The 22,034-nt window shown below is 44.9% G+C and overlaps 2 protein-coding genes across 3 annotated transcripts in view; one reads left to right on the top strand and one right to left on the bottom strand.

The window, feature by feature from the left end:
* Dci (Dodecenoyl-CoA delta-isomerase) overlaps positions 1-6,317 on the top strand; it is a 34,815-nt gene extending 28,498 nt beyond the window's left edge. For both annotated transcript variants that reach the window (XM_070540913.1, XM_070540912.1), the window contains exons 5-8: positions 720-840; positions 1,470-1,559; positions 2,253-2,396; positions 5,338-6,317. In XM_070540913.1, coding sequence (XP_070397014.1) covers positions 720-840; positions 1,470-1,559; positions 2,253-2,396; positions 5,338-5,493 — 511 coding nt within the window. In that variant the 3' untranslated portion in view covers positions 5,494-6,317. The remainder of the gene's footprint in view (positions 1-719; positions 841-1,469; positions 1,560-2,252; positions 2,397-5,337) is intronic.
* Positions 6,318-10,166: 3,849 nt separating this feature from the next.
* LOC139046926 (transmembrane protein 17-like) lies at positions 10,167-21,995 on the bottom strand. Its single transcript, XM_070520856.1, has 4 exons — positions 21,858-21,995; positions 20,295-20,398; positions 16,843-16,956; positions 10,167-10,813 (listed from the first exon to the last, which is right to left on the bottom strand). Exons 1-4 carry the CDS (start codon positions 21,955-21,957, stop codon positions 10,571-10,573), a joined length of 561 nt encoding a protein of 186 aa, XP_070376957.1. The 5' UTR covers positions 21,958-21,995; the 3' UTR covers positions 10,167-10,570.
* Between the last annotated feature and the right edge of the window lie 39 nt (positions 21,996-22,034).

Below are 22,034 nucleotides of genomic sequence, written 5' to 3'. Positions count from 1 at the left end.
AATTTGGTCAATTTCGTCGGTCTCATCAAGGTTGATTTAAGGAAATACTACTGTATTAGTTTGTATGCAGAAAAGGAATGCTCAACATCCACCGAATTTAGTGGTGCGTACTTATACTTCTAAATGTTCAGTGAGTCTGTGTTCTCTGGAATTGCAGAATGGTCACCAGTTAGAAAAGTATCGAAAGCCCAGGATATTTTGTCTTAGACAGATTTAAGTTTCAAATTAACTCTATCCGCAGCATGTCTGTTGAGGATGGTGGTAAACGTTGCCTGAACGTCTAAAATGAGCCCCACATTCCAAGTCAGAGTTGTGCCCGAGTTTATTTTAAGTTTATCAGTGATGTTGATATACTGAATAGGTATGATAAGTACACAAACTAAAAATAGAAATTTTGCTTAAAGTTCTGCTCTCAACTTATAAGTAACATCACAAGTTATTCTTTCTTCATGCTTTGTTGAGTGCTTCTTCGTAATTTTGCTAATAATTTTTAAATGTTTATAACTGTTCTGAGCAATTACTTCTATTTTGCTTCCATTCAAAACATCAGTAATTAGGCTGCACTTTGATGCACAAGAGTATATATTGCCACTAATAGATTTTTTAAAAATTATTAAACATGCAACACTCAAAATGTGCTCGTTTCCAGCACTAAGAGAAGTGTTAGTGCCCAAATTTGCTCTCGGTGCCCACAAGACTCTTGTACATTTGTTTTGCAGCCGTTACGTTGCTGCTTTCATCAACTTCCCCAAGCCGGCGGTGGCTCTAGTCAACGGCCCTTCTATAGGCGTTTCCTGCACAGTCCTCGGCCTCTTTGACTTCATTTATGCCTCTGACAAAGTAAGATTCTACGTGCCCTACCTAACAGTTCTCGCACGAAGCTTGAATTTTCACACATTATGCACATACATTGCGAACATGGGTTACTCTGAACCCTGTTTTATATTACAGTGTGCAGGGTGTATAACAGCTGCTGTAGAAAGTTGTATAAAACAGTGAGTCAAATAACTACAGTATAAAGTTGTGGCTGCATGCAGCTTCACTTACCTCAGCATGATTCCAGCATTGCCAGTCGCAACTGCAGCATGCCAGAAAATTAATTATCACTTGAGCCATGTTACAGTGGCAGTACATAACGAAAAATGGAATTGGTGCTGTAAAGCGCACATTTAATGAATGCACTTTCACGCTCAATTTGAGTTTAAACACAGGATTTTGTGGCCCAATAGGCTTCAAAACTGCATATGGTGGCAGTGACATATAAAGAATTAACGAAATGGCAATAATCAGAGAGATGTTTAGTCAAAAAGTGTCCACACAGTTCGGTTCACATGCGCGACTGAATTTCATGAACTGGTGCTCTGCATGGCATTTTTACTTTTTTATTATGTGACCTATCGGTGGTTGCTGTGGGGAAAATGTCATTTACACTTACAAAGTTGTGTTTTCGTTCCCCTTGCTTTTTGCAGGCTTTCTTTCACACGCCGTTCACGCTGCTCGGACTGAACCCTGAAGGCTGTTCTTCCTACACATTCCCAAGGGCCATGGGCGTGGCTAGAGTGAGTTCTTGTATGCACAATGGCAAGCCTTGACTTCTAAAAAGCAAGTGAATTCAGCAGAGCGAAAAACAGAGATGGCACATTTGTACCATTGGGCCAACGGCTGTCTCTTTGGTATGTACTACAGACTACAGAGGACCAGTGGTGCCAGTGTCATGAGCCAGTCTTCTCCTTTTCCTTGCAATAGCTGTGTTGTCGATTGGACAGTAGTGGAAGTTATTACTGCTTACAGCTGCTGTTTAAGTGCTGCTGTTATGGCTGCCTTTCGATGGACCTTCAGTGGTAAATGAATGCAAAGACAGCTGCTGTGCTGATTGGAGTCAATGGCATTGAAGATTTCTTCTTCTCCTTCCTTGTGTGTGAAGGAAAAATAGGATAAATTAATATTGCAACGATATAGCAGTAGCAGAGTCTCGCCGCTCCTGCTGTTGCAATTAATTTCCGACACATGAAAAGGATTTGTGATGTGACTGTGTGACTACATGATAGCGTAATGTGCATCTTAACCCAGAATCTGAAGGAGTACCAGCCAGAAAATGAGTAAATGTGCAGTCTTGTGGTGTGCTGTACTTAAACTCTATTTGTGAAGCTTTACGTACAGTCAGCTTAAGCAGAAAACAGTACATTTGCCAGGCTGTCAGCCGACCGTGTAACATACTCCTGATTACAATGCCTGGGGACTTGTCTATGCAGGCCAACAGGGTGCTGATGCTGAATCAGCAGCTCAGTGCACAGGAGGCCAAGTCGTGCGGCTTTATCACTGATGTGTTTCCACATGCCACCTTCCATGAAGAGACCAAGAAGAGGCTTCAGGAGCTTGCCAAGCTTCCACCCAAAGTATGTGTCTATCTGAAACTAAGCAACTAGTTTGTGTTGTTAAATGATGTCTCCTTGTCAGTTTGCAACTCGACTTCTGTATGTTCCAAGCTCGTGTTGCTTCGGCTACAATAGCTACAGTGCACAACAAAAAGTGCCTGATGGTCTTATCTCAAAAGCAGTCAGGCTTGCTTCAACAAGGAGGCACTACTTGTCTAGAAGCACTGCAAAGAAATTGAATAAGGCTTGACTAGTCTGCACAGCATGGTAGGAGTTCATACAAGAGAAGACTGCAGTTGAGACGTAATGCATGTTTCGAGGTGGTGCACTCTTGTCGTGTTCAGTTATTCAAGTGCACTTCTGACCCTTCGCTGTAGCTCAGTGGCTACGTAGCTCAGTGGCTAGCAATCAAAATCCACGCTAACCCAACGCTTCAGTTCAAGCAAAGGTCTCGAACAAAGCAAAACTGTTAAAAACTATCGTCCGATACCCCAAGAGGTCCACGTTGGGCAGCCAGATGTGGGGTTCTCACCCGTGCTCTTGGGACAAAGGAACGACGACACAGTAGTGGAAACAATCACACGGGCATTTATTGCACCTTTCATAGACTAATGCCTGCTAACCGAGTGGCTATGCGCAAAACATGCTGATGGGTGCGCGACAAATCTAGGAAGTCCAACTTACCGCGACCAGATAGCGAGCGAATATGTTCACCCCATGCTGGACACCAAGGTCTGGTTGTTCGCGCGTAATCGGTCGCACGCGCGGAACGTCTGCGCCGATTCCGAGCCAAAGAGGAAGAGCCTTCACCTTTTTGCGCCCAAGTAACCCCGCTGTTAGGTGGTGTTAGCAGAACCACACTCACGCCATCTCCCGCAGTGCGCTTCAACCACACCGACTGCCGCTGGCACCTAGCCACGCGGCGAAGCCGGATTACAGGAGACGGGAGCTATGCAGGAAAACAGCATATCAGGGGACGTGTGAGAGTCGTGCACCCCCACAACATACATTAAGAATAATTGTTCGTTTAGTTGGCCTTGCATTGTTGATGAGCAAAATTGACTCGACGAAAAGACAATACACACAGGAAGGGAAGATAAAGACAAGTGCTAATCATCAGCTGACTACATCAGTATACATCAAAATGGCCATATGCAGAACAATGTTTAATCATTCAATAAAAGTTAGATATAACAGCAACGAACAACAAAGGTATCCAGGTCACGTGGCATTTAGGAAAATAAATACTTTTTCTGGCAGTATTCCAAACGGCTCGCTTCCACGCATATAGATGCTTTTTTTCTATATGAAACACCTCTGTGGTTTTGCATATTAGTTTATTTCTGTGTGAAAACAAAACTGAAGTGTCACAGAGAACCAGTTTTTCAGCCTTTTACAATGATTAGCTAAATACAAATACATCACTGAGGATTCTCTTTCGTAGCACAAGCACATTTTCTTTCATTGTTTTTATTTTCTATCTTTCTTGCAGCTGTTTGAAAAAGTTGTTGCAGATTATCAGAGGTGTTTAATACAGCATTGTCATACCAGCAAGCAACATTCTTTCATCCTTGTGAAAAGTGATGGATGTATGGCACATCAACAAGCCTTCGTTCAGTGCCTTCTCTTGCTCCTAATTGACCCTTGTTGCTTTGCTGCAGGCCCTTAGCTGTGTTGATTAATTTATCAGCTGCTCATCAAATAATGAGCTCCACAGTCTTGTCAGTTTGAGCCTAATTGTTTTATTGAAAAAGTTGCTACATAATTTGAGCAGTGCTGCCCTAAGGCAAGATATCGCAACTGTGTTTTGACATTCTCTTAATGTTCCGGGCTCTAGTGTAAGGCGGGTGTAAGTGGTCTATGAACATATCCAGCAAGTAAATGTGAATTGGGTCTGAAGTTCTCTCACGAGATTGGCGAACGGAACTAACTACAATTTCTAAACTTGTCATTGCAGGTATGATCAGACCACACCTGCTAGAGACTCTACTCATAGTATGAAAGCACTGTCAGTGGAACATATCTCGCACTACTAATATGGATGTTCAAACATTGTGAAAAGCAGTATTGCCATGTCTTGCCTTAAGGCGACATTGTTTCACGTCATGTGGAGTCACAGTTAACAAAATCTTTTTAAATCAAGTAACTAGACTAAGATTGGCAGGATTTCCTGAGGCAGCAACAGAGGTTGTCTTAGGATTCCTTATGAATTTAGGGAAGCCTGGCAAACAAATCAAAAAGAGAGACAATGCCACAAGTGCTTACCCACTAAAGAAAATTTATTCGAAAAAACATTTAAAATGCCGGCAGTACTGACTGCTTTTGCCGCAGCATATTTCGTATGTTTCAAGTTCTATTCAGTGTTTCAATTCATAACAGCTCTGTAATTCCTTGTTGAAGTGTCAACCTTGTTACACACAGTGCACTGCTGGTGCACCTGCGCTTTCTCTTTTCGTTGTTGACTTGTGTGTTTGGTTCCAGGCTGGTTGGCAGGTTGGTTCCAGCATTACAGGCTGTAAAGTATGCTCAATTTTTGCATTGAAAGTACCACAAAAATATTTTCCCTTAAACACAAGAAGTACTAAGTACACTTTGGAAAGTCTCTTTAAAAAATTAAGTTCAGCACTAGTCATTGAGGCTTAGGACAACACAGACAGGAGAAGGGAGTAGACCAGATGTGCCCCAACTCTCAGCTGGAGCAGCCAGTACGACAAAGCTGGTTGGTAGTCTTTCTGAGCTTTGCCTGACATAGAGCTTTTATTGAAGACGGCTCCTTACATGCCAACCTTTGAGATAAATTTCTACACCTTGTTTCAGCTCCTTGTCTAAAACTTCTCTTAACCTTTCGGATAGTCAAGTACTTTACGCTACTTAGGTGCCTTCGTTTGAACATCAGTCATCTGTTTCTTTTTGTATGAGCACTCCTGCATATGCTGACAGCTCCCATTTCTCTGCTGTTCAGTCTTTGCAGTACTCAAAGGCACTGGTTCGTGACCCCATCTGGGCTGACCTGCACAAGGCCAACGACAAGGAGTGTGATCGCCTCACAGAGCGCTTCGTCTCGCAGGAGGCAATGCAAGCCGTCATGAACTTCTTCAAGGACAAGGGGAAGCTTTGAACCATGCAGCAGCGCATGTTAGAAGTTGCATTTGCTACCTCTGAGGTCTCCATTCAGCCTTGTGCAATGCCAACAGTGAATTTTTTTTTTTTTCCCTTGAACCTTAGAGGGCTGAGTGCTGTGGATTGTAGCAGTTCTTTGGGCCACATTTTCCTTACACAAACCAATTTTGGTCCGACATTTAGTGTTACTTGGGTTATCTCAGTTTGAAGAACTAAACATTTTGCGTAACATCAAGAGCATAGGGCTCACATTTTTTTTCCTTCAAGTGTACTTTACAAATAACTGTACTTCGAGCTGAAAAGATGGCATTGGACAAAAAAAAATCCTGACAAGCATTCTATAGCATTCAGGTGACAACGGAAACACAATGGGCGTGCTCCTCAGTGTGGCTGGGGATCTACTTACTAGAAAAAAAAAACCGTCCAGGTTGAATCATATAGAATGCCTCACAGTCACTTGCAGTTGTGGAGCCTGATGTGACTAGTTGAGTATGTTTTTACAACTTTGGCAGTATTTTACACACTGTTAATCAGATTTTCGGGCATACTGTGGCAATGCAAAGTTAATTCATCATGTGCAACAGTGATGACAACTTGAAAAGTATCGTTTGATGTGAGGCCTGGTCCACAATTTTCACTGTTGAATATAGATGGTTGATTACAGCACTCATTTTGGTGCCTACATCTCTGTCTGTGTTGCTATGACTGGAGCGTCGAACTTGTGTAAACTTTATTTCCTGATCTCTTCACCTGGTGCATGCAGGCTGTCATGCTCACTTGAATGTTGCAGTTTCAGATAAAATGTCATATTTTTTTACTCTGTTTTCTGTCTCTCTGGTGTAGCTTTATGACCTCAATGTTCGAGTGTTGCAAAAGGTGTTAAAGTAATTGTAATTTTGAAGCGGAGCTCATGGGCGCCCATTCCTGGGTTGAGCGTCGACGTCTGTGTAACCGTGTAAACGCGCGTGTCCTTGTTCCCTAGTGAAATGGCGCAACCCACTCTAGGCGATTGCGCATGTGCCACTGCTTGCACCTTCGTCGTCGTCGTCTTCCAAAGCTGGTTCTTGAGCTCCCCCCCCCCCGAGCTCGTGCTGGTGGCTAGGGGCCAGGAAGTGCTGGACGCATATGGGACCTGAGAAGCAGGTTCCGCCCCATCTGGTGCCAGCGCGCACCAACCTTTACTAAGGGCTCATTAAAACTTGATTCTCTCTCTCTCTCCCCTAAGCTGGCTCCAATGCCGTTCATCGTGCTAGCGTTGCCATACTGCCCCTCCCTCTGCGAATGCACTGATTGCACTGGCCCACTGCCAGCCGGTGTAGCGATCTCGGTCTCAAATTGTTTGCCTCAATATATCATGAAATGAAAACACATGAAAAGCTGCACTCAAATTTCTCATTGGGGAGTATCGTAAACGTTGACATTTCTTGTGTGTGATATGTTCATGGGAATGAGAGATCTTTGTGACGTGGTTGTTCGCGGTCTGACAGCTCTACTAGTTTCACCTGCAGGAAAGTGTGTGTGTGCATATAGGTGAGGATATGCAAGGAAAGGGTGGAATACTGAGTTCTTCAAATTATCAAAAGTGGGGAGATGGTCTAGGCAATGTAGAAGTGCATAGAACTATGTAAAAGGGCTAATTGTAAAGTTTGTGTTATCATTTCTGAAAAAAAATTAACCATGCTGCTTCATACATAGCAAGCAATTCTATAAAGGCTAGAGACACTTCTCGCTGCTGAAATTCACTATAGTAAAATATTGCATCATGGGGGAAAAAAAATACAGCTATGCATCACATAATTCCGCGTAACATTAAGTCTCGCATTTTTATGTTACACGATGTGATGCAATTATTACGTGGTAGGTGTCGCAGATCAGGACCCGATTACTACTGCCGAGCAGAGTGAAGCAAGACTATCACCAGCAACCCCAGTGCACTGCTTGCATTTACAACCAAAACACAGTATGTTGCATAACAGAAACATAAAGGTGTACAATTTGAGATTTGGTGTGACCTTGGTCCACATGCTGTCGTATTGATATACAGAATAGAATAACTTTGTTTCCATCTACTTGATGGAGGAGGCTGCAAGTAAAAGCTGCTGCATTAGAGGCAGTTTGATGAAGCCCGCACCCCCCCCCCCCTACAGAATATATGAGCTAGTTATTCCACAGAAAATGTTGCAGATGGAAAACTGCACTGCTAAAATGCACTGAGTGAAACTACTATGCCTGCACTATACCTGCATAGGTTATGCAGGTGCTACCTGCTAAACATGAAACAGTGTTATAGGTAGGACCACATGATGGGCATGATGAGGGCAGTGAATTACCTGAAAAGCAGGTTAGGATACGAGACTAGTACAGTTATGGAACGGTCGTCATCCTTTAATTACCCTTGAGAAGGCCACCTTGTGGCGTATTGCCAAAGGAAGGGGGTTCATGGTTGTGAATAAGAAAGCTGATGACCACAGCTTACGATGGCTGTAGGCAAAACCACAACGCAACAAGGAGGCAGTGGGATATGCTTGGTCATCTGCTTTGGCTAGTAAACGGCGCTGTTAATTAATGGCAGGCTCGAACTTTCGACTGAAATTTGTTCGTGAGCTCAGACTTTGCTGCCGACAGTTGTGCCACGATCTCTTTCGCACCCATTTCTGACACTGCAATTTCAGGGATCAAGCATCCATACTACAGCGCAGCTACATCGCGCCTTGCACAACTAGCTACACGCAATCTCCTCATACTTGCACTTCCTGGGACACTGAATTTCCAAAATTTTGGCGACTTTTCAACAGTGTGTTCAACCAACAACACCTAGGCAGTGGTGGTACAACCCAATTTCATCTTGAGATGCAATGGGGATGAATATGCAAAACAAAATGGTGCACAACATCGCTTGCCAGGGCTTTCAGCTCAAATTGCAGAATCTTTAGGTTAGGTTAATGTTCTATTGAATCAGTTAATTTGTTTGATTTCAGTTAAAAGGGGAAAAAGAAAGTTTAAAATTGTTAGTAAAAGCATGTAGTCCTATGTAAAGTATTATGTAGGTGGCGCACTGTGTAGTTAAGCAAAAATGTATTCTCACCTAGGCCTGGAAAATTATGCTGCAGGATGCGTGTATGTCTGTGTTGCTATATAACAAGATATGCTGATGCTTGCAAAGCTCTCACTTGCAAAAATATCAACTCAACGTTGTTTCTACTGGAATTTTTTTATACTATGCAGAACTTTTTAAACATCGCTGTGGCAAATAGTGTAATTGTAGCCATTGAGCTGCAAGACTTAGACGTGGGCATTACTTGTACGTGAAATTGACATGCGTAAATGACTAATTAACAATACTAAAAATTAACAATTAACAATGACTAATCACTTTACAGCACATATTGTAAGTTCCAAATTGTAGCCGGTGAGTTCATTAAGTGTATCCACTTGGAGCGTGTTTCTGGATGACACCAGTTTCAAAGTATTCATTCCCTTCAAGCTTCAGTGCACAAAATGGAGGTTTGTTAAAAAAGCAAGTGGAACAATATTGAATTTTTACTGCAAGAATTACGGCACGTATCTCAAAAAACTGTATGATCCTTAGAAGTCACTTTAACTGTATATGCCTTGTAAACTCACTGGCTGCAATTTGCAAATTGTAATCTTTGTTGTAAATTAATAAAGTTCATTATTGAATTTTGGTAATTGATTATGCGTTTTGATTTCTTGCGTGAGTAATGTCTGCCACTTCAGGTAATCCAGTTAAAGGGCTACAACCAAGCTGTCTGCCACAGACGATTTTTAAGAATTCTGTTAGGTCTTAAATAAAAACTTGTATACCGTATTGAGCACAATATATAGGGCGATTGCAGTAATGAATGCGTAATATTTTTGGTATACCCCTTCAATGAAATAGTCCAGTGGAACCAACAGGTTCATTACGGAACTCCCAGTCAGGGGGGCAGTCGAAATCATTTGGCTGGCGCAAGTTTGAACACTGCTAACATACTCCTTCGGTGAAATATTCGCCTATAACCAACACGTCGACTGCAGAATTCCCAGTTGGGAGTGGCTGGTGCCTCCACCGAAATTTTGGTCCAGCTGAAATGTTTGAAACACCCCTGCCATTCGTCGTGAAATAAATGGTTAACTGTGGCCAACAGGTTTGTTGTGCAAATCGCCTGTTAGAACTGGCTGGTACTACCAGTTGAAATCATTTGAGATCACTTTGAATAAGCTTGGAGCTCTGCTACCATACCGAAGCCGAAGCTACAAAGGAAGCCCATCTGAGTTTCTTTGGGAAATGAAGCTTCGCAGTTGAAAAGAGAGTCAGTGTCACCTGACAGGCGAAGCATAGATTTCAATAGCAAATTATTAGACAACTACACAAAGTAAGGTTAGCCCTTCTATCAGCTGCATGAACTGCTGTAAACATTAAATTATGGGGTTTTACGTGCCAAAACCACTTTCTGATTATGAGGCACGCCGTAGTGGAGGACTCCGGAAATTTTGACCACCTGGGGTTCTTTAACGTGCACCTAAATCTAAGTACACGGGTGTTTTCGCATTTCGCCCCCATCGAAATGCGGCCGCCGTGGCCGGGATTCGATCCCGCGACCTCGTGCTCAGCAGCCTAACACCATAGCCACTGAGCAACCGCGGCGGCTGCTGTAAACATTCGCTTACTAAATTGACAAGCTTGTTGTCATGCCGCAATGTTATCGCACTTGGATTTTATATGGAACATCACGGCGACGACAACGGCAAAAATTCGCCGTCGGGTGACCACATATTTGCTATGGCAATAAATTTCGTCTTGATCCTGGGATCGCACCCAGTACCAACACCTTTCCGGGGCCGTCGATACTCCCTCGGCGAAATATTCAGCCGACCACAGCTAGGTTTGTCTCGAAATTCCCAGTCGAGTCTATCTGGTACTGCCAGTTTCAAAGCGTTTGAGTTCCAGCTGGAACGAGTCCTGAGAACAACCACTATCAGCCGTCCGCGCTCGGGCCACGCCTCGATGTGAACGTTCCATCGCGCGTTTGTCTTGGGCACACGTATGCCGAAGGGTCTCCCACGCGCACACGTCAGTCGACGTGCTGATCGTCGCGCGAGCCCGCAGCCTGCCTCAGGAAGCGTCGCGCCTGGCTGCGCGTCACCCGGCGGATGACGCCGAAGGCCACGACCACCTGCGCGGCCAGCATCAGCGCGAGCGGCACGTCGGCGGCGCGCTCCAGGGGCAGCGGCCGGGCGCCGCCCAGCGCCAGGAAGGCCAGCAGGGGCAGCTGCAGCAGCAGGCTCAGGAGCCAGAAGCCCGCCAGCGCCGGCATCTGCGTGCATGGCGGGACTGCATGGTGATTCCTTCGGCCCTGGACTAAGCAAATAAACTGGGAGGGAGCGTCACGTCAAGAAGCCAGCCTTGGCAAGCGAGCTCTCTGTCGAGCCATTCTTTTATGCGAAGCATATTACGAAAGCTCAACCCAGCTCCTCAGGCGCGGCGGTGTCGCAAAGTTGTTCTTTATTCTATGGTGTCGCCTTCAATACCACGTGACACCGTGACGTCACGACAGAGGAGAAGTGGCTTTGGCTCAACTCTTGCAAGATGGGCTGGGTGCGAATCGAACCAGGGTCTCCGGAGTGTGAGACGGAGACGCTACCACTGAGCCACGAGTGATATGCTTCAAAGCGGTACAAAAGCGCCTCTAGTGAATGCGGTGTTGCCTTAGAAACGCGCTGTTTCTAAGGCGTGCGTCTCTTGCTCAGGCGCACATTTCGTTGCCGCGCCGAACGTTGCTTTGCTCGACGCTCACCGCGTCCAATGCGGGGCGCGTAGTCGCTGCGCCGTAGCCCACTGTCTTACACCCCTTGGCGGGTCGACGGGAACGCTGTCGCGTTCCACTCTTGAAGGCGAAGAAGAGTAACGCATGAGTTGTTTCTTCGTCTAGCCGAACCAAATATAGCCAAGCAACAGCAGTTCACCAGGCTAAACAGTGGTTCAAGAACTAAAATAAAGGCTAGTGTGCTTCGCATTAACCTTAGCTATTCTTTTTTTTTTAAACTTCGCTGTGTCCACCTTACGAATGACTTGGCGCAGTGGCCGAGAACATTTGGTTCCCGGCCGGTAGATTTAATGGATTGACTTTTGTTCGGCTGTGCAGCTGCCATATCTCTGCCTGCGCAGTCAATAGAACCTAGAACCGGGCCATTACTTAGGGCAGGAAGCTGGGCTAGTTGGTGAGTATTCGTATAAGGGGACATTGCACTAGCGCGTAAAAACGGTCACTAAGAACATGAAAAAAACTGGTTAGGTGTGTCTTTTTTTCATGTTCCTGTCCGTGTCCTTTTTTTACGCGCTAGTGCAATGTCCACTCTGACGTGACGATCACGTACGTGTTGGGTCGACTCGTTCGGCTTCAATCCTGTTGCGAAAATGGTCCCTCCTGTAGTTCTTTCCCTCCAGCTTGCCTTCGGCGTTCGAGAGCACCCGCACTTTAATTTTTAGACCTTCAGAGCTCTAGAGGTGCCAAAGAAGATTATTATTGGTGTTTTAGACTTTGCGTACGCAAAGCGCCACGAGCGGCTTAATTGCGTTCTTTTGTATTCCTCTGGGGTTCTTTTGTATACATTTATTGCGTTCTTTTGTAAGGCCGGCTGTTTGCGCCCCCTAACTTTGCGTACGAAAAATCTAAAACTCCCTATTACCACCCGCGCAGTTTATACGTACACTCTAAGAAAAGTTTACGCCCTTTGAGTCGTATCTTGCCACACAACGATAAACGTCATCTGTCTTGCCCGCATTTCCTGACACTGCGAGCCCGGTACTTCCCTGTAACCAACGGCATGCGCATTGTCAGAATGGCATAGCATTGCCGACAGGAAAGTAGCGGGCGTGGCGTTTTCAAGAAAGGAGACGCAAGCAAGGCAGGTGACGATTATTGTCGTGGCAGATATACACCCCAAAAGGTGCAACTGTTTTAGAGTGTACACTCTAAAATGTTTACACCCTTTGGGGCGTATATTTGCCACACAACAATAATCGCCATCTGCCTTGATGCCGGAAGAACGCGTTGACACAAAAGCGGACGTAATAGAGAGTTTTAGAATAGGGGCCCCAAACGTTTTGGGGCCCCAAAGAAATAGCGTCGAAGCCACTGCGCATGCGCGAGACGCAAACTGCGTTTGGGTTTTGCGTTGGGAACGCTATTTCACCGATTTAGCGGGAGCTCAAATAGCGTTCCCAAAAGCTTTGCGTCAACAAACATGGCGGCACCCATCGAAGCGACGGCTCTGACCTAGCACCAAACTGGGTTCGATTCGCGGTAACGCGTGAAGTTCGCAAGCTAGGAGAAGTGACTGCGGTTATCGCTTTCTCTCAACTAGCGTGTGTTATGAAGATTGACTCATTAGACGCCGCGGATTTCGAATTCGATTGTGGATTTTATGGCTCGTAGGCCTAACACGGCTAAGCTTGGCTGGTGAAGGCTAGTAAAGTTGGTTTGCTCAAAACTAAACGTAACTAATTGTTTGCTACTTACAGAATAGCCTCTAAATTGTAATTAAATGCGAATACACGAAAGCCAAAATTATTATTCCTATCATAAAATGGTATATTTTATTTAATTATTTCTAATAGCTTTTCTTTGACGCCGTAGTGGCGCTGTCAACGCAAGACGCTATCCGCAAACGTAAAACCCTATTCTAAAACTCTTCACTCCTACGTGCCCCAACGTTAACACCCGCAAAGCTCTTTGGGGCCCCAAACTATAGGGGCCCCTATTCTAAAACTCCCTAATAAGTGATGTTTTGCCATGTGTTTGATTTTTTGTTTACATGACAGGTGAGTAGACTCCGGAAGAGTGCATAACCGAAATGCGTGATCACATACATGTATATATTAGTGAAAAACTGGTGACGTGAAAAGGAAAGAACAAACCTCAGTAGACAAAACCCAACACACTGGTAGTTATGCCATACCGACAACGTACGGCATGTGCACAAAAAAAAAAAAGAAAGCTCAATTGCGACGTCGAGCATAGGAACAGGTTCGTGTGGAATGTTCGAAAGGTGCAGCCTATAGAAGCACAGTTTTCACATGGCGAAGTGTGCATTGAACAAAGTGGGGGCTGCTTCAACGAAAGATTAAAATAATAAATGCACGTGTCAAAAGCTGGTCGTGTCAAACAACTTCGCTGCGCACTGCAAAATGTGCTCCTGCGCACCGTTTGTCTTTTTTTTTTTTGTAGAACTGTTGTTGGCGCCCGCACTAATGAAAATGCTACCGAAATTTTGAAGTCTCTGAGCATACAGGGTTGGATGTTGACATGTAGCGCACCTTCTATCTCGATCACGGCACCCGAGATAGAGCTGGCAAAATATGCCACGTAAAAAAAAAAAACGACGATAGTTAATTATTATACATCCACTGTTATTATGTCAACGTGTTCTTCCGGTCCCAACCTATCGATCGATCTCTTTTTGTTGTCTTTTTCATAGAGTCTCTACAATAACTGTATGAAACTCTACGGTCTTTTTAGCCTATAGGCATCATGCTCAGTTGAGTGCAGCCAATACAAGAGCAACGTTTCAGCCACAATAAAACATTTGGTAGTTTATACGCCTTCTCGTTGTGTCTGGTGTGTCCTTCTGTGTTAGTAGTCGTTCTGAGTTTCACTCAGCGCATTACAACGTGAATGAACACCAACGTATACACTCTTTAAAAAAGTTTGCACCCTTTGGGTCTTACCTTGTCCCGCAACAATAAACGTATTCTGTCTTGCCCGTATTTCCTTTCTTTAAGGTACATCAAAGTCACGAACGGCTTGCGCGTTATCAGCGTGGCAGCATTGTAGACAGAAAAGCAGCGAGCGCCGAGTTTTCAAGAAGATGCAAGCAAGGCAGATGATGATAATTCACTCTAAAAAAGTTTACACCCTTTGGGTTGTATTTTGTCCCCAAAGAATACTCGTCATCTGTCTTGCCCGCATTTCCTTTCTTTAATGCTGCGAGCCCGGTACTTCCCAGTCACGAACGACTTGCGCGCTATCAGCTTGACACAGCATTCTCGACAGGAAAGTGGCGAGCGCCGAGATTTCAAGAGAGGAAACGCGAGCAAGGCATGATGACGATTATTGTTTGTGGACAAATAAACCCCAAAGGGTGTAAACTTTTTTATAGTGTTTAGAGTGTTATTGTAGGACAAGATAAGCCCCAAAGGGTGTAAACTTTTTCAAGAGTATAAAGAACACTTTTTATGAGGAATGAACTTTTTGCCCGGCCATGTTTAACCATGCAGTCACCAACGATAATGAAGGCCACAGAATAAGCGTACACACTTAAAAAAAATTGCACCCTTTGTTATATTGCCCCACAACAATAATGGTCATCTGCCTTGCTTGCGTTACCTTTCTCGAAAACTCTGCGATCGCTACTTTTCTGTCGAGAACGCTATGTCACGCTGATGATGGGCGTGCACTGGGCATGAATTACCGGGCGCGCAGCGGTAATGAAAGGAAACGTCGCGCAAAGCAGATGACGATTATCGTTGTGAGACAAGATAACTCCCAAAGGGCGCACATCTTTTAAAGGGTGTAGATACAAGCCGCAATATGGTGCCGTCATCATGCACAAAGCGGTGAGCACGGGAACAAAAGAGCGCGTAACAGTTAGGCCTAACTATAGTTCGTGTTTCATTCGTACACACGTCGGGTCTGTGCATGACCTTTGCGTAGCTCGTAGCCTGGTAACAACGAACGTGCACCACTGCATGCGTTGAAATCATAGCTGCGGTAATTCAGACATATATGCTGAGTGAGTGCACTCAATGAACTGTATAATTAACGCGCTGATGCATCCGGCGTTGCTGTATGGGCGTCCCTTTTTTCCAAGCATGGGCTGTTTGTGGTAATTATATCGTCCGCGGCTCTAGGAGGCAGGCTGCAGCCGGGAAAATACTACTACTAGCTGATAAATAGAGAGAAGGAGACGGGAAAGGAAGTTAGCTAGACTTTGTCAAGTTTGCTACCCTACACATGCGGAATGGGGGATGAAATAGGGAGAGAAGACAAGAGTCAAGATCATTCACGTGCCTACTCAGGCGCGGTTCCAAGTTTTTTCGAGGGCGGGGTCTGACTTTCAGATGGTGATTGATGATAATGAGCTAACTAATGGATAATGCATGCTGGCGGGTTATCTTCAAATATCATTCAACCTTCCTTGTCTCTCCAGAGCAAAAGAACAGTATAACAGCTGAGAAAAGGGACTGCGTAAGTTTTCCACGTGCTATGCGCTGGCGCTGCGCTCACAAATTTTAAGGTGGTGTCAGGACATACGGTTTTTTCCTTCTGTATCGGCGCATTCGCATTTGGACAAAGGGCAGCGTGTCTGCAATCGAACATTCAAGTCTGCCGCTTTCAGGTACTGGAGAAGGGTTCGTGTTGCTTTCTGGGCAGATAAACTGGGAGGTCGGGCAAACCCTTTACTACTAGTAAAATAGGTACAAGCGCGTTCCCAGTCACGTGGTCGGCCATTGAGCGACCGGGGCACTTCTAAAGGGCTGTCCACACCAGTAGGCCTATAGGTTCCACGGTGTTTGGCCATAAATACTTTTTTTTTTCATTTTTATCCTGCGCGTGGCATTCGTAATTGATATGCGGTGGAAAGTAACGCCCGCGGATACTACAGCTATAGCGCATGTAATTCTTTTGGTGCCACTATGCTGTCGTGCCAATCCTTGCATTTATGCAAGACACGAGTTCTATTCAATTGAAGTGGGCGCCGATATCTCTGGTTCCGTGTTCAATTTTAAAACTCTCTCATATCTGCAATGCCCGACCACCCCGAAAAAAGAAAGAAAGAAAGAAAGAAAGAAAGAAAGAAAGAAAGAAAGAAAGAAAGAAAGAAAGAAAGAAAGAAAGAAAGAAAGAAAGAAAGAAAGAAAGAAAGAAAGTGCGTGTCAGGCGCTAAGCGCTTATGTGCCATTTTGAAGGTGATAAGTCCGTCAGTCTATAGTGTATTGCCAGGCACACGTGTTGCTGGGCTAGCTAGCTGGTTCATGCTTGCAGGTTTAAACAAGTGCTCATTCAATTAGCGCGAGAACGACTAAAATAAAGGCTTAATTATGAAGGAAGTTGTAGGGGAGGACTCCGGATTAATTTTGTCCACGCATGAGGGCACGATACAGGGACTCTTTTTTTTGTATTCCGGCTATATTGGAATGCGGCCGTGCGTCGGACCCGCAACCTCACGTTCAGCGGCAGAGCGCCATGGCAATTGCGGCGGGCTGTCTCTCCCTCTTTCGTCGCCTGGAAGCTAGTTTACCTGCAGGCCCTCGTGGACCCGTGTACGCGTGTACGCGCCTCACCTCCTCGCCGAGGTTCCCAGCGTAGCCCAGGTAGAGCCGGGGTGGTTCCACGGCCGTCATCATGATCAAGATGGCCGCCGAGATGGTCTGCTGCGTCAGCGACAGGTAGTGGAACTGCGCAGATCGGAGGTTACAGGGTGACTCGGCTGGGGTTACAGTGAGACGTACGAGTGCGTGCAAGTGCGGCGGCCGCGTGTCCACTGCCGTAGGTGAGCGTTACGGGCGACAGCCTTCCCTCATCACTACCACTATTGCCGCGCGCATACCCGCCGAACGTCGCAAACGTGTCAGCGTTCAGCAAGCGGCCCGCACACCGTCGCAGATGGAACTATACCGGCGCTACCGGCCCGTTGGCCATCCGATGGCGCAAACGAATTTTTTTTTTTTTTAAGCGATGCTTTCTTCCCCATTTGCCCCTACACACAGTGGCGTAGCTAGGTCGTCTGGCACTCGGGGCCCATAGGTCTTCTGTCACCCCCCCCCCCCCGGGTGTAGCCGGCAGAAAGAGGGATGTCTTCAGACGTATATGACACCCCCCTCCCCCCACTGGCCCCTTGCACCCGGGGCCCACGGCCCCCTCCCCCTCCCCGGTTGCTACGCCACTGCCTACACATTCCGTGGACGGCCGTTTGGTCGAGTAAACTGGGTCGAACCTGAACACTGCGTTTAATAATCAAATTTAGGCGGTGACGCGTGGTAGGCCGATCTTCATACGAGCGCTGCGTGATCGATCGCAAGGTTTTTAACGTGGTTTGTAACGCGAGCCGACGCCTGAGACAGTGCAACGTCACAGTTCTCACGCATCCATGTCCCCCGCAGCATACGTCTCGACAGTTCCACAGGGAAGCTATCGCAATTCACCTTGACAGCAATCATCCGGTCCGGTTTCTTACTGATATTCGATTATTTTATTGATTTATAACGACGCTTACGTTTAATGGCAAAGTACGTTCTCGGTTTCGCAAACATGCGTGCTTCCAACAAAGAAGCTCTGTCGCCCGTGAAACGACGAGATACGAGTGAAGCGGGCTTCTCCTCACAAAAACTCGTGGAGCGGTGAAGCCAGCTTTGACGTGAGCGCTAGCGCACGCACGTACGCTGGCACAAATTTTCCGGCGCGTGAAAATAAACGAGGCTGCGGCGCGAAACAACCATTCATGTATATTTAGCAAACAACCGACCGCAAAACGAAAAAAAAAGCGAGAAGGGTAGCTGTAGTCGATTCTTTTGATTTTACAGTCTTGTTTTGATATCCTTTTTTTGTCTTTGTTCCGAATCCGTTGCGAGAGGAACACACGTGCAAACAGCATGCAGAGCCGACCTACTTGCTGCTCAGGCTGCGACTGTTCCCTAGCAAGCGACCGCTCTTTTGCATACAGTTTTTCAGATACGATTGGAATTTAACTCGAGCTGTGACTTAAGAGGAAGCTTTAGCTCGGGTGCTCCTATCTAAATACATGTAAAAGAAGAATTCGTTTTTCTCGACAACCACTGCATCAAATTTGACAGATTTATTGCATTTAAAAGAAAAACTTAAAATCTAGTGTCTGTTTGACTCGAACTTTTTATTTATGTCGTCAATTTTTCATTAAAAATTGGCAAAAATAAAACATTTTCAGAAAACGAAACTATTAAGTTTACAACTCCGTAACTCAGCAACGAAAATTTATAATACAATTCTGTGAATTGGATATAATAGTACATCTAAAGCGGACAAAATTGATGCGTTACACATGAATCTCAAAAAATTTAGTAATATGGAAATACAGCTTTTGCAGAGTCCTTGTAAACAACGTAACAAATTCACGTAAGATTTAAAATGACGTATCTAATTTGTCCGCTTTCAATGATCTAATGGATTCCGTTTACAGAACTGCGATATCTGTTTTTATGTAGAGCTATGAATCTGTAAGCTTCGTGCTTTCTATGTTTTTCAAACTTTCAAATTTTTGAAAATCTTTTTAACAAAATTCAGGACCTAAATCGAAATTCCGCTACCAACAGTCACTAGAATTTAACTTCCTCTCTCAAATGCAATGAATTTCATTAAAATCAGTCCAAGGGTTATCTGAGAAAAAACGTTTTTGCGTTTTACATGTATTTGAAAAGGCCGCGTCGGAGTTGGCCACGAGCTAAAGCTCCCTCTTAAGAGGAAGCTTTAGCTCGGGTGCTCCTATCTAAATACATGTAAAAGGAGAATTCGTTTTTCTCGGCAACCACTGCACTAAATTTGACTGGATTTGCTGCATTTAAAAGAAAAGCTTAAAATCTAGTGACTGTTGGTTTCAAATTTTTGAGTTAGGTCGTCAATATTTTATAAAAAATTGACAAAAATTGCAAATTTTCAGAAAACGAAACTATGAAGTTAACAACTCTGTAACTAAACAAGGAAACATGATATCGCAATTCTGTGAATTGTATCTAATAGCACATCTAAAGCGGACAAAATTGATATGTTACACATGAACCTCAAAAAATGTAGTAATATGTAATTACAACTTTTGCAGAACCCTCGTAAACAATGTAACAAATTCACGTAAGATGTAAAATGGCATATAATATTTGTCCGCTTTGAATGATCTAATGGATGCCGTTTACAGAACTGCGATATCTGTTTTTGATGCAGAGCTATTAGTTTGTAAACTTCATGCTTCTATTTTTTTTCAAACTTCTGAATTTTTGAAAATCTTTCTAACAATATTCAAGCCCTAAATCAAAATTCTGCCTCCAACAGTCACTAGAATTTATCTTACTCTCTCAAATGCAACAAATTTCATCAAAATCGGTCCAAGGGTTATCTCAGAAAAACGTTTTTGCGTTTTTACATGTATTTGAATAGGCCGCGTCGGAGTTGGGCCTGAGCTAAAGCTTCCTCTTAAGCTCTTAAAGCTCCCTCTCCCTCTTCTTGTGTGAGCGATTTTGCAAGTTGGTTTTGGCGTTCTGGTTTACGAAAACTTCGGCGCGCCGTCAGGCGCGCTCTGATTGGTTGTTTTAGCGAAATAGGATGACGTAGCTGACCTGATTTGGCTCAACTAGCCAATCAGCGCGCGCTTGACGGAGAACTATCACCGAAGTGGATCGTTTCAGAATACGGCCCCTGTAATGGCACGAGGGACGGCATGGCCACAATTAGTACATGACTGGGGTTGTTGGAGAACTATGGGAGAGGCCTTTGCCCTGCAGTGGGCGTAACCAGGCTGATGATGATGATGGCACGAGGATACGAGCGTGTAACAAGTACTCGAGTCTGAACGGGTGAATGCCGAGACACACACATATACATGTAGTCGTATGCGTTCGGTATACATTGAAGTTAGAGAGTGCATGCAGTTGCGAAACGCATATCGCATATGCTTTGCGTATGAGTTCGAGACGCGTATGAGTGCGGAAACTCTTCAGTATTTTTTTTTTTTTTAGCGGAATAAGTTGCAGATGCATATATAAGGGGGCACCTTGATGTAGAAGGCGAGGCAGCGGGATATCAACCACAAGGGAGAGTAGAAGAGATTGAAGTAGACGGCCACTTGCAGCGGCAGGCTGGTCAACAGTTCTTCGCCTGAAAAATACGCGCACACACCACACGCTGAGCGCTCCAATGAGCATTTATAGTAAAGCGTTTGATTGGTTCCCGCATCGATTTGAATCAAAAGAAAGCTGAACTAAAGGAAAGCAAAATACCATGAGCAGGCTGTGTGAGAAAGCTGGATCTCTATATTTCCTTGTGTCTTTCTCATCTATCTACGCTCCCTGCGATGATAAGCAACCATAGGCATCAAAGGGTCGGTATAGTATATATAATTAAACTGTGATTGTGTATTGCATACATTCTTGAAATAGCTAATAGGTCAGACATATGCCGCGAGTACGCCAGAAGGGCGTGCAGAATGACCGAAGTACATTCTAGCGCACGGTAACCGAAGGGTTGTGACCGACGCCACATTGAAATTGTTGCATCAGATTCTCTGCGACGTCACCGATCATTGCAACGTCCAGACGGGGTTGGCCAACTGTTTATCACTAAAATATGTAGGGCCGCATCGCATTAAAAAATTCACTAGTTTTTACGGTCTTGCATACAAAGCAGGACAAGCGCGTAAAAGTAGCGTGACATCTGCGTCACCACCATGACGTCATGGAGGCCGCAGCGTGGGCGCGAAACGCAATAAAGAAAAGTTTGTTCTTCACTTCTTCTCAAAGCAATGGATATTTTCTAGCAGAGTATAATGCGGATATGTAGTTATTGCAGAATAACCCACCTGCCAGTAATTTGGACTGACAAAAATGCCCTGAAACCTGCGAGTACCAGTTGTGGCCGTGCTTCTATGACGTCATATTGAATTATCAACTAAGTAGCTCGGGTACAGAGTCTCCCCTTGCAACGACGCCACTTTACCTCACGCACTATATAAACACCATGCGCGGGTTTTCCTTGGGTCTAGTGGGACGATAAATTCGTAAATTACACTCCTGCCACCCACCGACGCTCCACCTCCTACCCCAGAATATTTCCTTCAGCCCTCCCCCCTCTCTCCCTTTTCTTTCTCGTTCTTTTTTTTTCTTTCAGCAACTGTTCAACACCGAAAATATACTTTAGTTGTTGGCACTTGCAGATGAACTGCTAGCTGGATTAATTCCTGGGTCTTCGAGATATAAAGCTTGTCAATGAAAGGGCATTTTGGTGACCCCTATTTTATGAAGATATAACCTGCTCGGACAGAGGCCTTTTCATCGCATATGCTTACACATTTACGGCCTACTTTCACGCTGATCAACGCATGAACTTAATTATATATAGCACGTGCCGAAAAATGAGGTCTGCGATAGTTTAATCCATTGCATGCACTAGCTTTGCGCAAACTAATTATAACGTTCATAAATAACAGCATACAAGAATATGTCAGAGGCAAGTATCTATGGCACGCATACGCGGCAGGTGTACACTATCACGTGCAACCATCTCGATGCTTTTTTACCGCTGAGTACAGCGTTGTCCCCGCGATAAGCTTAATTCTTACCGTGCTTTATCGCTATTGCTCTCGATCTGCTGCAGCTAAGATGCAGGCCAGGGAATATCGTTTCCGAAACTGCTTCGACAAGAGTTCTCACTGACGCCATGCCTCGAATCTTGCGCTACAACATATTGTGGCGTCCAACAGCTGCACGTTCGAATGTTTGTTGTCACTAATCGTAAC

This window comes from Dermacentor albipictus, chromosome 6 (genome assembly GCF_038994185.2).
Source record: "Dermacentor albipictus isolate Rhodes 1998 colony chromosome 6, USDA_Dalb.pri_finalv2, whole genome shotgun sequence".
NCBI classification, from domain to species: domain Eukaryota; kingdom Metazoa; phylum Arthropoda; class Arachnida; order Ixodida; family Ixodidae; genus Dermacentor; species Dermacentor albipictus.
Note: the sequence above shows the minus strand (reverse complement) of the source record. Positions and strands in the feature narration are given on the sequence as shown.